Source organism: Hakea prostrata, chromosome 10, assembly GCF_041222555.1.
Source record: "Hakea prostrata isolate BN-2017 chromosome 10, UWA_Hpros_2, whole genome shotgun sequence".
NCBI classification, from domain to species: Eukaryota; Viridiplantae; Streptophyta; class Magnoliopsida; order Proteales; family Proteaceae; genus Hakea; species Hakea prostrata.
Window position 1 is genome coordinate 3,064,405 of NC_142609.1, and position 17,641 is coordinate 3,082,045.

Here is a 17,641-nt window from a genome sequence, read left to right on the forward strand (position 1 = left end):
CTCATCCATGGTGACTCCATAGAAGTAAACCACTCCGGATTGCCAACGCTTCACCCATGCTCACTGCTATCAAACTCTGGTATGGAAAGTGCCTTCAAAATATGCTCTGCTTAAGTGATTTCAAGAAGACTTGACATCTATTGCATCGGCCTTGTCATATTTAAAGTACCAATATGACTTAATCTAGTGTAGAATGTTTAAAACTCACTTGGCCTTTCAAATTTAGGAATTACAACTTTTAGTATATTGTCTAACAAGTTTTGCAAATGATGAAGACTTGGTCTCTAACAATTTGGCTGGGGAATCATATTCTTGTAATAAGACCTGCTCAAGACAAGAAAGTAATGCCATTTAGTTTAGAAAAGCACTAAAAAGGGAAGAGAAGATGAATCATCAATCTCAATTGAACCTAATTGATTGGGAAGAATTGATAACTGGCTACCAACCATTTTCAAGGAAGAGGACTAAATCATTATCAAGAATTGATGTTATCCTATGAGCGATCTTGATGACGGTTGAACTTGAGAAGTGCTGTTGAAGTGTTCGTTGAATTAAATTGTCAGTTTCAGTGTCTACTGAAGCAGTAGCTTCATCAAGTACCAATATTTTGCTCTTCTTAAGTAATACACGTCCTAAGCAAATTAGTTGTCTTTGACCCATGCTCCAATTTTCTCCATTCTCACTCACTGTCACAGTCACCATATAAAAAAAATGTTAGCTATTCAAGATATATAAAAATGTTAGCTATTCAAGATCTTATATCATTAATTCATACTCCCTTATTATTTTTGGGAAAAGCAGCTCTGGGTGCGGAATGGGTTTGTGGATTACAAAATCGATATAATCATGAAACAAGAGCTTTGAGAATATAATAAATTTATGCATCAATAAACTGTGATTATTTTGTAGCTTACTTTGGCACCTGTTTGAGATGATTTTTCTTCACTTAAGACCTTATTATTGTTGGAGGGTAATGAATTTTTTATATTTGTGTTGTGCAAATCTTGCACAATGGTTCTCGGCTCGATGGACCCGGTTTGACTAGATACCACTAGACCACTTGACAAGTGGATGGCAAGTTCCTGGGAACTGACCCATGCTAAGAATATCACTTACCAAGACACCTCCTCGGACTGAGTAGGGGATAGGTCAAACTTTTGTCTTATATGGCCTCACGTGTAACAATGCATTAAATGCAACATTTATTGATTAGTGACAGACACATTTAACTCCTTGTACATATATTTAAATGCACCATACGTATCAGGGGATCCTAGATCCCCTCAAGGATATCTACCTAGGATTGCTTCGCACCGACTTATTAGGAGTTCAGGGAAGGCGACATCACGTTCTTAGTCAACTTTGCTAGCCCCCGAGTACAACAACAGGTTTGAAATGCCAACCTCACTGAAAGAAGGAAATTAGCCCTCATCTATCCAACAGTCCACACTCACTAGGCAAGGTTATAAATACTCCCAATCACCAAGGAATCTGGTAATGTTCATTAACTCTTGAAACCTACCCAACAATCCTTCAATTCGGGTTATTGTAATTACTTCTCCTTGCAAGGACTTGTGTTTTCCTTAGTTTGACTTGACATTTGGAGGCGGTTGCCAGACCACAGAGTTGGCCCCCTCTAACCATTGGAGAAAGAGCTACTTATAGTTCGACTAGAGGTGGCAGATTTGGGAACTTTATTTGATGTTGTTTGTGGAAAAGAAGTGTCAGCAAAGCCATCTTTCACCTACTCACGCCATGTTTTTGAGTGATGATGGTAGAAGAGACATCATAACATAATGGTTCCAAGTCTCATGGCATAGACATTGCGAGCCCAAGAAGGCACACAATAGGAAGGAGGGCCAGTCCAAGGATAACTCTAACCTCCTCCCCCCCTCGGGTAAAGTACACACCCAAGAGTATGGGACTACCTTGAACTTTGATCTCCTTGTGTAGAGGGCACCATTGGCTCAAGTGTTTGACACAACTCTAGCACAAGCGATCGAGAGACGCATGATGAAGATGATGAGTACCTTCCAAACCATGGTATCTCAATGGAGCTAACTATTACCCCCAAGGGGTCCTACAATGGCTCTTCAAGACATAGTGCTACCCTCCCTCATCGATCAACAAGATGGGGTTCAGGGAGTAGGAGTAGCTTCACTCCCCCATTGATTTGGCTAGGGCTCAAGAGGAAGAAGCATTGAGACAGAACCATCAACATGGAGGAGATCATCGCTCCATTTTCCAAAGGTTAGGGGCATGTGGAGCTAGGCATTCATTCCCGAGAGCCCTAACAAGAGATTGTCAACCTCCGAAGAACAACAAAAGAAGGGAGGAAGAGGAACACGGAGAAGAGTCAAACACTTCGATGAACTTGGCAGGAGAATCAAGGAGGCCCACAGACCACTAAAACAAGCACCTTTACCGGCAAATTCAGGCCATGAACAAATGGCACTGTAAGCTCAATCGAAGGATGCCCAATGAGATGCATGATATCTTGACTCAAGAGCCACTCATCCTTCGAAATCATGGATGCTTCATTACTTGTGACATTTCATACACCAAGTTTCTCTCTATATGATGGTACCACTGATCCCTTGGCACACATTAGCCATTTTAATCCTGTGATGACCATGAGTGGTGGTGGAGATGTCATTAAGTGTCTAGCCTTCCTAGCCTCTCTGATGGTGCCGACCATTGCTTGGTTCTCCCATCTGCCTAGACACTCCATTTGCAACCTCACTGAGCTCGACTATGCCTTTATTGCTTGTTTTAAGAGTGAAATAAAAAAGGACAAGACTAAGGATAATCTCTTGGCCTTGAGGCAAGGACACTCTAAGTCCATCTATGACTTCATTGTGCACCTTAACAAGATCTTAGTTCAAAGCAAAGATCTCAATGATAAGGTGGCCTTTATGGCTATCAAGAGGGCGGTTACTAGCAAGAGACTCATGGCTTCCATTGTAGAGAAAAAAACCAAAGAATCTAGCCGAGTTGCTAGACTTGAGTTACCAAAATGGCCACCATGGAAGAAGTCCTCAAAGCTAACCAGAGCGGTTACAAGAATGAAGGAAAACCATATAGGAGGAGGAATGACCAAGAGGAAAGTTCCAATAAAAAGCAAAATAAGAAAGACAAAATGGATAAGCCTAATGGGAGAAGCAAGTGCATGGATGATGAAGATGAAGAAGCCTTCACTCCCCCTTGACAAGTCATGATCTACTATCCTCATGCAGATCCAAGATAAGGATTACATAAGACGCCAGGGAAGTTGCATGCTCGACCAGAGAATTGGGCTGATAATCGGATATGTCCAAGTATTGCCTTTACCACAAAGAATGGGGACACCATAAATGATTGTTGGATGCTTAAGATCAAGATCAAGAAACTGATTGCAGAAGGCCATCTCAACCAGTTTTTCGACAAAGCAGGACACTTTGGGGATAGATACCCTCCTCGGAGATGAAGCAGAATCCTTGTGAGAGTAAGGGATGATGTCTAGGAAAAGGCGCTTGCCACATTTAGGGATGAGGAGCTCCTAAAAATTAACACCATCTTGGGAAAACCAATGCCATAATCAATCTGACAAGCCAAGAGGAGCATACATTATGTAAGCACAGTGGAGGCCTAAAAAAACTCCAAGTTCATGCATTGTGAGCCTATAACTTTCTCAAAAAAGGAGTTGGTGGATGTTCACATCTCATATGATGATGCCATCATCATCAAAGTCAGATTGGCCAACCATATGGAATACAAGGTGCTGGTGGTTACATGCTTGTCGGCTGATATCACCTTGGAGGCATTCCAACACCTTAAAATTGATGAAGGGGCTTTGACGCCAAATGAAACCCTCCTCTATGGATTTGCCAGAAGCTCCACCATAGTCGAAGGGAACATACAGCTCGATCTCACCATGGGAACTCATCCACAACATAAGACATTGCTAAGCACATTTATGGTTGTACGCAACATTTCAACATATAATGTTATTCTAGGAAGGTAGACTCCAAGCGCTCTTAGAGCAATTAGGTCGCCCTGACACATGACAATGACATTTCCAATTGAGGAAGGAGTTGGAGTACGCAAGACAAAATAGAGGTAGACGTGAAATTGCTATTTGAATTTCATTAAGAAGCAACCTTTTGTTCCAATCGTTGGACTAATCTTCATCGTGGAGGTTGGGGACAACAGAGATGAGGAATTGATGCCACATAGAGAACCAATGAAGGAGTTGGAATGTGTGTAGTTAAGCACAACGGATCCTTCTTAGGGAACCATGATTGGAACCAAACAGAGTGAAGAATTCAAGCAGAAATTGTTGAAGTTCCTAAAGGACAATTTAGACATGTTTGCTTGGTCCACTGAGGACACACCTAGGATTGATCATCGAGTGGCAGAGCATAGCTTGTGGATTAACAAAGGTGCAAAGCTAGTTATCCAAAAAAGAATAAATTTCTCGATTGAAAAGCATCAGGCTATCAAGACGGAAGTAAAAAGTTGGAGAAATCAGGTTTCATTCAACTAATCGAGTGCCCCACCTAGTTGGCCATCTTGGTGATAGTAAACAAGGCTAATGGGAAATGGAGAATGTGTGCCGACTACATAGATCTTTACAAAGCCTGTCCCAAAGAAAACTATCCTCTCCCAAGAATTGACACAACCACTAGGCACTAGGTTTTGAGCTTCATGGATTCCTACTTTGGCTACAATCAAATTTTGATGGAAGAGGACGAGGGTTACACAGTGTTCATGACAGATCTGTGAAGGCTCTTAGTACACCTTCATGTCCTTTAGCCTCAAATGCCAAAGCCACTACCAAAGGGCAATGAACAAGATATTTTGCAAGCAGATTGGATGGAATATAGAAGTATATGTTGATGATATGCTGGTAAAGAATGTGAACCATGGCGATCATATTTCCAACCTGGCATTCAACATCCTCATGGCTTATCAAATGAAGCTCAATTGCTAGAAATGTGGCTTTGGGGTGTCATCAGGGAAGTTCCTAGGGTTTATGGCGTCCCAACAAGGTATCAAGCCCAATCCTTAGAAAATTAAGGACATTTTGGAGATGCAACCACCGAAAATCAATAAAGGAAGTTCAAAGTTTGACTAGTCAGGTGGTTACACTTAATTGATTCATAGCTTGGTCAAGAGACAAGTGCCTCCCTTTCTTCAAAGCCTTGAAGACTCTTAATGCTACTAAAGGAGTACTGGGGAATGATGAGTGCCAAGCAACTTCCGACTAGCTCAAAGAAAAGTTATAAGTTTTCCTCCCCTGCTGACTTAACTCCTACCAGGGGATGAACTGTATTTGTAATTGATGAACTGTATTTGTGCTTGGGGAGGAGCTTCATGTTGTACATCTTCAAAACTATAGAGGGAAATAGCCAAAGTGTTAGTAAGTTGTTGAAAGATGACAATGCAAGATAAAAACAAAGGAAGTGTTATGGGGTTCACCCTCCTGGATTCCCCAATACGTCAGGGTGCAACACATTCCATCTCTTGACCATGGATGGCTTTCCCCATGAGCTAAAAGAACTTTTTATAAGCAAGTTGCTTGGACTTTGTCAGAGAAGGTTTGGTGTTGAGGGTGTCACGCCTATCTTTGAAAATAAAGGACCAATCAATTGCCACACACTCTTGAGGAGGCTAGTAGGCTATGTGCTCTCATCCACAAAAACAAGGAACTTAGTGGTGGTCATCTCCCTTTTGTTGAAGTAGTACCATCCTTCTTGTGGGAGGTCCTTCAAGGTATAAATTCATTGAAACTAGGCTAGCTTGGGTTCAACTTCTAGAATTTTGCAGTACCCCACGAAGCTAGTAAGGGTCCTCCATCCCTTTGGAGGAACAATTTCAGGGTTTAGCTTTAACCAATACAACATTTGCATAATAAAGGGGTGGAAGGGAATTCTCAAACCACCCAACATGGAATCTAAGTATAGGGGAAACTCATCTACGCCCAGACCATTGGCTTTTTCATTAAAGGCGAGGAGGCGATTGGAAAATTCTAGGGGAATGGTAAATGCCTGCCTCATCAATTGGAGTTACTTGGGACGAAGGAGATAAGGGAAGAACTTTGGACTAGAATTACTATGGAAGGCAGAGTGTCTCCTATCAAAGGGGGTAAGAAGCTAGTCTTCTTCAGATGGGGCAGAGGCTTCTCCTGTCTACTTACCCTTACATCAACAACTAAATGGAGGAGTCCTCTACGTTCCCACTAGCATATTCTCCTCCATCTCCCCTCACAGTGGCCGTAACTCCTAAGGCCTGCTTTGCCTCTGTGCAACAATATTTTCAGGGCCAAAGGGGTCAGCAGAGATCCCAAACTTTTCCTAGGATTCTGGAACACGGTGAGGGTTGCCCTGCTCATCATATTTTTTTAAACTTGTTTTCTCCCCATGGAATATGGCATGGAAACACTCAAGGTCATCATCTAAGGATGAAAGAGGAAGTAAGAAAAGGGAGATACTTACTTCGTGAAAGGGTCAAGAATGGGGAACCATTGTGCATAGAACTTTAGGGATTGAGAGCAACACAATGGCAACACTTCGAGTTGCAAACAACAACAATAGGAGGAATGGTTTCAAAACTTCCCCTACTTAAGCCCCAAGAATGATTGTTCAAATTTTAAATTTGCAAAGAGGATGAACAGTTACGTATGGTTGGGATTCATCCATCAATTCATATCAACCAAGTAGAAATAATTGCTTGGACACATGGGGCTTTGGGGTTCATCTCGAGCCACACACACATCTCTTCAACTTGCAATGGTTTTGTCATCAATGCAACCTTTCAAATCCCTGGCAATGATTAGCTTTGCGATTATTCGAACAAGACCCTTCGAGTGTCCCGATAATTTGATGACTCTCTCACCTTGAAAAATCACTCCCCGGTGCTAGCTCGACAAAGGTGACACTGTGGATTGGGAGGTTTGTGTTGTGCAAATCTTGCACAATGGTTCTTAGCTTGATGGACCTAGTTCAACCAAATACTGGTAGACCACTTCACAAGTGGATAGCAAGTTCTTGGGGTTGACCCCTGCCAAGAACATCACTTACCAAGAAGGTTGAGTCGGGGACAGTCCAATTTTTGTCTTATATGGCCTCACGCATATGAATGCATTAAATACGGCATTTATTGATCAACAACATGCACTTTGAATTCCCATACGTATATTAAATGCACCATACGTATCAGAGGATCCTAGGACCTCAAGGATATTTGCTTAGAGACTGCTTCTCGCCGACTTGTCGAGAGTTCAAGGAAGGCTACATCACGTCCCCATTAAGCTTCGTCAGCCCCCAAGTATAACAACATGTTTGACGTGCCAACGTTACTTAAAAAAGGAAATTAGCCCTCATCCATCCAACGGTCCACAATCGTCAAGCAAGGTTATAAATACCCCCAACCACCAAAGAATCTGGTAACGTTCATTAACTCTTGAAACTTGCCCAACAATAATTCTATTTGGGTAACTACTCCTCCCAGCAAGGACTTATGTTTTCCTTTGTTTGACTTGACCTTTGGAGGTGGTTGCTCAACCACAAAGTTGGCCCACTCTCACTTGTCCATTTGGTGCAGATCCATGAACCAACCGTTGGAGAAAGAGCTAATCGTTCAACCAGAGGTGGCAAATTCGGGAACAACATTATATAATCTCTCTAACTTTTTAATGACATTGCCATGTGGAATTCTATCTTTTTCCCTCTAGAAATGCCTAGGCATTAAACATTTGTATTTTTCCTTGAGAAAAAGAATGATATGGAACAAATTTGATATAGAGTGATTGAGGGGGAAAAAACCAACCTGTAGAATCGAGCTTTTCTTCATTCTTTCTTACTTTGTCACCAAGTTGGCATTTGTCTAAAACCTAATAAGAATGTCATTATCAATTTACCACTTTGTTTAATTATTCACAAAAACATGCAATGATCATCGAAATTAAGTAAAATAAAATGAACATCCTAAGAGGTCATGAAACTAAGAAGATAAACTTGGCCAACAAATAATTCAATACATCCAATGAAATGACATTAATATTTCATTAGAAAATGTAAACAAAAAATGAAAGGGAAAATTTCTTTTTGATCTCATCTATACATACTCTCTATTTACTCTTATTCCCCTCTCAAAATGTTTACCCCAAAAAAAAAAATCCCTTCTCAAGAGTTTCACCTCTAATTCCTCCCAAAAAGTGAAATTTTACTTCTCCTTCTCCCTCGATATTTTAGAATGGCCAAATTATCCTTTGTTTTTACGTTTTAATTGGTTATGATGACTTTTTCAGCTATTTTTTGTTTTTTATTTTCTTTTTCTTGAAAAGGATTCAATCCTCTATGTATTGTTTTTTCTTTCTTCTTCTTTTATAGTTTTTTTTTTTTACTTCCTCCATCTTTTATCAAAATCCACTATACATAATAAGATGTATTTTTGGGTACATGTTAGATGTATTTTTTTAATTTCTCCCTCTTTTATAAGAATTCATTAAAGGAGAAATAAAAATATAAACTAAAATTAAAATAAATAAATTCAATAAAAGAGGGGGAAAGGAAGGAGGAAAAAAAAACCAATCACATATAATGGATTCCTATAAAAGAAAAAAAAAGGAAGAACAAAAGAAAAAATTGATAAAAAAGGAAAGAAATTGTTTATCGGCTAAAAGAACAAAATAGAGGGTAATTTGACTATTTTAAAATATCAGAGCAGAAGGAAGGAATGAATTCACTTTCCTAGGAATTCAAAGGTGAAACTTTAGAGAGGAAAATAACAATAAATAGAGAATACGTACTGAGAAGATAAGAAAATAATTTGTAAGCAAGTGATGCATGTCTATGTCACTAGTTGAAGTTTAATCATTAGAAAATAATTAACTACCTCCCAAATCTGTTCATCTGTGTACTCTTCAAGTGGATCAAGATTACTTCTAACGGTTCCCTCAAACATTGTTGGATCTTGCGGGATGACGCTTAATTTTGACCGTAAGTCATGAAGCCCAATCTTGGAGATGTTGATACCATCTATCCAAATTTGACCAATTGTAGGTTCAAGTAAACGGAATAAAGCTTGTACAAGAGTGGATTTACCACATCCTGTGCGGCCAATAATGCCGGTCTTCATCCCTCCAGGAAAAGTGCATGTAATGCCTCGTAATACAAGAGGAAGGTGTGGGCCGTAGCGGACCTACATGCAAATCAAATAATCAAATTACTAACCTTTGTAGAATTTCTTTAGAGTATGAAGAATTGTATAGTAAAATTAGGTTTCAAAAAGTCTAATCTATAAAACAATGAAATAAAATAGTATACAAGGAATCAAGGAATTTGGATTGAGGATTACTTGTAGATCAACAATATCAACTTTTCCTTCTAATGGCCATTCACAACCTGGCATATTTTCTTCTACCGATAAAGGGGGTTCACTAGGGATACAAGTGTACTGTAGTATTCTCTCAACTGATATGATCCAATTCTCAAGTCTGTTAAGATCCCATACGACTCCATGCAAGCTAAAACTAAGCCCGTATGTGACTGCTAATCCCATAGTACCTTCAAGAGAGGGAGAGAAGAAAGGGGAAATTCAAAATCATATATTTATATAAGTAATTAATCATGGTTTCAAGGATGATTATATGAGATCTTAAGTTCAAAAATTTTACCAGGATTTAGTGTTTCTTTTGGCAGTGAGATTAGAAGAACTAAAGACGTGGCATATGTAATGGATGCCAACATATCCATACGGAAACATAACCACTCCATTGCACCGGAGAAATAAAACTTCGGCCGAGAGTAATTATCTATTAGTTTCATATTTGTGTCTATAAACTTCTCTACTTGATCAAAGCACCTAATTGTTGTTGAACCTAAACTAGATTCAGTAAAGTGTTGTATAATTGGAGCTTGACATACTCCGGTCAGTCTTGATAGTTCTCGTGCTGTGGATCTATAATATCGCTACAAAACAAGTTACATAAAGAAGAGTTATATACAACACCAAAGAAAAATTCTAATGAAAGTATAATTATAAATGAAAAAAAATGATATAAACTTTTTATTGGGATAATTGCAGACATTTAGATTGTTGAAAGTGACACATCAACAAGATGAAATTTTAGGAAAATATTTCATTTTTATACTAACGTACATAATGTGTAATTTAAGGAATAAAGCATGTTAGGTACATTATTGAGGCCAAGTGCAAGTTGTTTGTGCTTAAATATAAACATATGTAAAGATAAATGAAATGAGTTTAAAGCATATGTATTTAAGATAGACTTCTAGACTACCAAATATCTACCACTGATAGTTTCAATATGTGGTTCAAATTTAATATATATGGGTTGTCTGAATTACCTTCTTAATAAGAGATCAACTTTTGCAACTTTACATTAAAGGTCTCACTAGTGATAGAAGTTTAAAATATTATGGATATAGATTTAAAAAATAAATAAAATAAAACATTATGGATCATAGAATAGAAATTAGGTCATGAACTTGACATGTGATTAGTTTGATAAAAGCATTGTTATACATGACCTAAAGTTGTTGGACCATTAATTGACATGGCTCTCCAACATGCATTGTAATACACATTTTTTATTCCTAATATTTCATTGGCATTTAGTTAGTAATTCTATTTACTTATGTATCATTTAGTAACTTGAATTTTTTTAATCATATTATCCTCGAAATTATCTTTTATTGGTTTCCCAGTTATTAATAGATTTATTTTTCAACCAATTCAAAAATGATAAAGAATATTACTTTATCATTCGAAAAGTTCCCCCTAGACGGGAACATCTAATTTCACCACATAGATGGATTAAATCTTCATGAATTTATCCAATTATGTATGAACTAGTTAACTGTACAATAATTTCATGTATAGATCCAATCATTTAGCTTCATACAATACTATATGTGCAGGATGATGAATGCTTGAGTTCAATTAAAAGCAAAACATGCTTGATTTTCAATGGACTTTTTTTAATAATAAACAATGGAAGTACATATAGAATTACCTGATACCAGATGCATACAACTGTCATTGGAATAAAAACCACTAACATTTGCCATGCAACCTGTGACATCACTGCAACAGTCCCTAAAAATTCTAGGACTGAAACAAGAAATTCTTCAATTTGATTTGGAATTGATGTGTCAACGGCACTTTGATCTATGGATGTCTGTATACAAAATATTGTTTGTTTAAAATTGAACAACTTTTGTAATGATCAAACAAAATAATAAAGTAACAAAGAGTAATAAAGTATATTTACTAACCCGGTTCAAAATCCTTCCACTTGGAGTAGAATCAAAGAATGAAAGGGGAGCACGAAAAATATTCAAATGCATTTTGTTGAAGAGCAAAGTAGCTGTCTTATATCCAATAGTTACGATGAACATAGACCTTATAAATACACAAAGAGAGCTTCCAAAGATCAAAGAAAAATAAACAGAAATGAGAGTAGATCCACCAACATGAGGTCTTTCATCCTTTGAAACTGGAGCTGACAATACCATCCAATAATTACTAAATATTACGAGAAACTGAGAAAGAATTTGTGCCAACATTATCAATGGCACAAAAGCACCTCTATATGCAGTTGTGAGATACTTCTTGTAGACTGATAGACTAATTTCACCAGTTTCTCTTTTTTCTTCTTGAACAAGTTGCCCTTCTGGGCTAACCAATTTTTCTATTTTGTAATCAATGGTTTCTTTTTCTCCATCATCTTGAATAGATTTTTGGTTGTGTAAAATATTATCATCATCCTCACTTTTATTCAAATTATTAACATATGCAAGAGAATTAAATTCTGCCAAAGCATTCTTATGTGCACCCACTAATTCCATAAAATCAGTCCCGGAGTTAATAATTTCCTCGTACTTTCCTAGTTGAGTAATCCTTCCATCTCTTATAACCTATCAAATAAAAGAAGATAATAATCAATACTCAAACCAAATTGGATGCATTTAATATGAGAAAAAAAGATTGATATATTTTTACCATGACAAGATCAGCAGAAGGCAAAAATTCTACTTGGTGGGTGACATAAATTACTGTTTTTGAATCCAACATGTTTAGCAAACACTCCTGTCACAAAACATACATTTAAATTTTGACACTAAAAAAAATCATTATGGAACAACTTTTGGCATTTGAAATATTGTAGTTTTCAATGACTTGTTTATTTAGATAATCATAATTTATTTTGGTAGAATAAATAATCATAGTTTCTTTCTTGTGCTACTTGGAATCAAACTTAGATAAACAAAGAGTGTGATGTAAACAATGAGATGTATTGATGGATTCAAACTTCTTCCACCATCAAAAAAATTTAGAAGAAAAATCAAAGAAAATTTACCTGAAATAGATGAGCTCCTGTATGAGCATCCACAGCACTAAAAGGATCATCAAGTAAATAAATGTCAGCATTATGGTACAAAGCACGTGCAATCTGGATTCTTTGCTTTTGACCACCACTCAGGTTAATTCCCCTCTCCCCTATGATAGTTTGGTCTCCATAGGCAAACAATTCTAAATCTTTTTTCAGCGAACATGCTTCGAGGATCATCTCATATCTTTTCTTGTCCATCTCCTTACCAAACAATATATTGTCTACTATCTTTCCACTTTGTATCCAAGATGATTGAGCAACATATGCCTTTGTTCCATTCAACTTAATAATTCCTGATATCTTTAGCATTTCACCCAATATGCATGAAAGTAGGCTTGACTTTCCAGACCCAACAGAACCACAAATAGCCACTTTTGTCCCATGAGAAATTCGAAAGTTAAGATCTTTCAAAGTAACATAAGATGATTGAGGGTCCCAAGAGAAATTCCCGTTGACTATCTCAACTGCTGTGTCGGTATCATCTTTTGAAAACTCTTGTATTATATTTGGATATAGATCATCAAGACTAAGGAATGAAGCTATTCTATTGAGAGAAACTTTAGTTTGAACTACCATGGAGATTGTAAATGGGAGATTATATATGGGTCCTTGCAATATATCAAATGTTGCAATTGCAGATAAAATCTTCCCAGACTTCAATGGAATTCCTATAAGGGTACAAAATCCAAAAGTTACCAATGACACAAACATTGGAGCAGATAAATAGGTAAATGCAATCATGGCTGATGAATATAGAAACTTTTTCAACCATTTTGTTTCGAAGTTCCTAAGCTCAATTATCTTTTCCAAGAACTTCATCTCCCAACCTTGAAGCTTGAGAATCTTCATATTCCTTATAGCCTCAGATGTCACTTTCATCCTTTGATCCTTTGAATCCATCAATTTTCCCTGAAACTTCTCTTGGAGTTTTCCCAATGGAATATTTGCCAACATTAAAGCCATAGTGATAACAAAAGCTACAAGTGAAGCAACCCCAAGACTTTTGTATAAGATCAATAGTGCTAAAACAACTTGAAAAGGTACTTTCCATATATTGTGTAAGTACCAACTAAAAAAACTAATCCTTTCAGCATCAACATTGATCAAATTGATGTTTTCTCCAATACTTTGGCCTTGCTTCGATGGGCTCGAAAGCATGAGCCTCTTCTTATAGATTGATGCAAACAAGGCAGCACGAACCCTAATTGCCATCTTTCGCAAATAAAAGAACAAGTGCCTCTCTGATAAGCACCGTATGATCTTTGAAAGAAAGAAAATGACCACTAGCACATAACCTTCATATTTTATTTGGTGAGGGCTATCAAGATATTGAACAAAGGCATCAATGAGGTATGGTCCAACATAAGAAGCCAATATGCATATAGTGGAGAATAGACCTGTCAGTAAAATTTCTTTCCAAATTGAAAGAATTAATGCTTTCCCTAGCTTCCATGTGGTCACCTGACCACAACTCTCCTTATCATCACCATCATCTTCAATTTTGTTTCTAAAACGAGCAACGACCATGTTGGCACTATCATAATTGCTGAGTTCAGGAAGATCATCAAGGGCTAGTGCTTTCTTGTATCCCAATGCAAGCAAAGGGCCCATCCAAGAAAAAGTAAATATACTAAAAACATTTGCATTTGCATAAGAAGTTACAGTATCCTCATTGACCTTAGATCTTTGTTCAGAATAACTATCACTTTGAGTAGTACTACTTTTCAAAAGAGACTCGAAAAGATGGAAATCTTCATCTTCTTGCCTCTTCCCTAACAACCAAGCATACCAAATGAATAAACCAACAATAATGGATGTAGCATCGCAGACCCATAATACGATTGGTGACGATAGGTGTTTCCAGTACAAACAAAGATGTATAACAAGATGAGAACAAGACATAAGGAAGTAGAAGGTCCACCAAATCCTTAATAAAATGGGAAATCTACGATCACTTGAACGAGAAAATTGGATGTGCAAGTAAGCAGTGATGACCAGCCATGTGAGCGTTTTAGTTGTGAAGTCCAACTGGGAAACAACCTTTAGATTGGACCAACCATATCTATACCCAGAAATGTAGTTTAGCATGCATAGGACAAGATCACAAAAAGATGAACCCATGCAAGATAAAAGGGCTAACCAATAATATAGGAAATATGTATTCTTCAACATTGGTTTTGAATTTGTAAGGGTGGGCATTCTGTGTCTCTTATGAACCCATAAAGTGGTTAAAATTGCTAAGAAAATTAGGTGTGAAGAAGCAGAAAATTCATGCAAGAAGGTGACTGTCGAAGATGGTGAAGAGAATATAGTCATATCATTCTTTGATTCTTCAAAAGCACCCATGTTTGGGTATTTTCCCCTTATCTTGTGTGCAATTTGGTGGCTCTATTCTCATATGTATGCCCAAGACAACTTCTCTCAACTATACCACATTTTGAATTGATGCAGCCTTAATTGTAGATTTTGTGGCACTTTAGATCTACACCAACAATTTTCACCTCAAGGGGTCTAGAAAGACTTTGATCAATATCGAAATTTCAATATCATCATTTTATGTAGTTGAACCTGTAAATGAACAAAAATATATACATAATGAATTAGAAAATTAATCAAATTTTATGGAAGATCTATATTGGCAAGTACACCACCAGTAAGGAAGATATATTGATTAAAAGAACGCCAGCAGGTGATGCATGGTAATTAAAATAGAAAATGAATAAAAGCTAAACTTCCAATTTCCAAATACCAGATCCATGCATGAAGTTTCAAATACTGTAAACATGGAACAAAATCAGAAACCTGACTAACATGTAAAAAACTACCAAATGTGTTAAACCTCATAGAACCTGCTCAATCCTGCTGGACAGAACCGAAACTAGGAATATCAATTGGGTTAGAGGAGAGAGAGAGAGAGAGAGAGAGAGAGAGAGAGAGAGAGAGAGAGGAGATGCACCTTTACAATAGAAGCTTTTAGATTATCCTGACATTCTAAATGACAAGCATTTTAGCTTCTACCATGAACCAAGAGTTTTCCTCGTTAATTTTAACTTAATGTGTTTGTGGTGAGCAGAAGAAAACGGTAGTGTTAGTCTCCTGCTTCCCGGAGAATAGGAAAACTAGGGGTTCTGTCTCCTCTTTGAATACGTCAAAGGGATTTCTGTACCCAACTAATCTGAAAAATTTTAATTTTTTTTTGAAACCTCCACAAAAATTTAGAATATTAGGAAAAATCAGTAACCAAGAAAAGCTCTTTATTTATCCTTCAAACAACATAAGCAGTAACATGTGACACAGTCAAAGAACTGGAAGATCATCAAGTCTCCAAATAGATATCATCAACCTTGAGTGTTTATCCAAACCAATCCATTTTCGTTTATCCAGTGGCAGACTTCAATTAGGCCTGGGCCAAAACCCAACAGCTTGAAGGCAAGATGGTTAGGGTTCCAAGTTGATGTGTCATAGTGGCAAACCATGATGGCATGATTCACTTTCTTCTGAGCATGTATATCAACAGAAAATACTTTGACTTTCGATAAAACATGGCAATAATACAGCTGAAAGGGAAATGGCAGGCTATGACACAAGGCTGGTGGCTTAGAGAGGGTTCCATAGATGAGTTTTACAGCTCCAAGAGTGACGTTCTCATAAGATCCTTCAATGCTCTCAGTACTCCATATGCATACATGGTTTCCTATTTTTTCAATGACAAAATCTATGAGATCCTCAGCAGAAGTCACACAAGTGCTATTCCCTCCTTGAATGGTTCGTTTCTCACATACCTCAAGTGTGTCTTGAATATAATCATCCATGGTTGATCCATCCACCACACCAAAAACCTTTTTCAACTCCTTAATCCGGGCGAACGAAAAGGGGATCTTTGATGCTAGTGATTGTGGTAAGAAAGATTTATATGACATTGGGTCTCTTAGATCAGGGATAGACATGTAACCTCCATCTTTCACCATTGATTCCCGAAAGTATGGCAATCCACCTTGTCTAGCAACTGATAAGGGTGTTTCATTTGGATATTCATATGTTTCCTTTGCAAAATTCCATTGGGCAATTGGTGGTAGAGTTGTATCGTCCATTGTCTTCTTCACTAGTGCATTTGTAGAACAAGCAATATTAGCTAACTTACAAAATGAACGCAAGTGAGAAGCCAATTCATGTCCTTCCATTAGTTTCTTGAAAATTTCCTCTTGATGAAGGCTTAATGGAGAAGACTTTGCAGCTAGCCATTTTGGAGCATGTGGAAGTCCAATATGCTCTTCCCAATATTGTGAGAAGACACTTTCAGCTTGAAAACCTTGCAATATCTGAGAAGAAAATTTACAATCAGATAAGAAAAATAAAGCCAGAGGAAGAAATAATCGATTTAAAACGGAAAAAAAACTATTATTTTTTCTTACAATGAAGTAAGCAACCATAAAAAGTCCAAGCACCAAAATGGGGTTTGTCATTGTGGAATTAGGATAGAGAACACTATAAGGAGTAGTTTCTACCTAAGAATGAGTTTGGATTTGTTACATGGATGGTGAGAGTGCTTGATTTATGTAAGCGAAAAATTTCGTATAGCCAACAAAAAGCAAAATAAAATATAGAACTGGGCCTTGTCACAATGGTAAAAATTACTAGGATCAAGTTAGATGGGACTATTATTTCCTTGAACTATGCTTGTCCATAAACCTGCTTCCATTTTTTTTCATTATATTTAGTAATCTATATGTTTTAATAATTTCTATAAAAATGTTTTCTCTCATCCATCCATTAGCAAGCTTTGTGTCAATCTACTTCTCACAAAAATTGTCATAAAATTGGGGAAACAATAGAAAAGGGAATGGTAGAGCATTATCATGTTAGACTAAAATAGAAATGGGGCAAAAAAATTTCCCTTTTAATTGTGGCTAAAATTGAAGTGGGACTTTAACCTTCACAAGGTATATATTTGAGAATTTGATTAAGGAAACTATACATGAAGCTAGGGCAATTGGGTGTAAATCTATGGAACTTGCCCTTGTTTGGTAAAACCCTATTCCACAATTTATTTCCAAAAAATTTCATTTAATTATAAGATATCTTTGTGACAACCACAACCATATATTTTTTAAAGGTTTAGAATAACTTTCAAAATGGTTGGCTATAGGTAAATTCAAATTGCTCTAGCAACCAACTTTGAGACTTCTAAATTAATCAGAATGGGAGACTACTTAAGGAAAACTTTGAGTTGAAAAGTTTAAT

The 17,641-nt window shown here is 37.1% G+C and overlaps 2 protein-coding genes across 2 annotated transcripts; both read right to left on the reverse strand.

Annotated features, from left to right (window-relative positions):
* Nucleotides 1-114: 114 nt before the first annotated feature.
* On the reverse strand, nt 115-14,752 carry LOC149001485 (ABC transporter C family member 3-like). Its single transcript, XM_089137093.1, is given in 10 exon segments — nt 115-324; nt 436-686; nt 7,810-7,873; nt 8,878-9,183; nt 9,340-9,548; nt 9,659-9,953; nt 11,021-11,185; nt 11,283-11,924; nt 12,010-12,096; nt 12,368-14,752. Coding segments are annotated over 10 exon segments (4,500 nt in total). The 5' UTR covers nt 14,747-14,752; the 3' UTR covers nt 115-222.
* Nucleotides 14,753-15,738: 986 nt separating this feature from the next.
* On the reverse strand, nt 15,739-16,863 carry LOC149001486 (polygalacturonase-1 non-catalytic subunit beta-like). The gene is made up of 2 exons (XM_089137053.1): nt 16,813-16,863; nt 15,739-16,719 (listed from the first exon to the last, which is right to left on the reverse strand). Exons 1-2 carry the CDS (start codon nt 16,861-16,863, stop codon nt 15,739-15,741), a joined length of 1,032 nt encoding a protein of 343 aa, XP_088993179.1.
* Between the last annotated feature and the right edge of the window lie 778 nt (nt 16,864-17,641).

What these genes read in the sequence shown, in the direction of transcription:
- LOC149001486 (XM_089137053.1), bottom strand. Translation starts at nt 16,863, where the DNA reads ATGACAAACCCCATTTTGGTGCTTGGACTTTTTATGGTTGCTTACTTC. An exon ending in TTATGGTTGCTTACTTCATT is followed by an intron (nt 16,720 to 16,812) that starts GTAAGAAAAAAT and finishes TTTTCTTCTCAG; the next exon opens with ATATTGCAAGGTTTTCAAGC.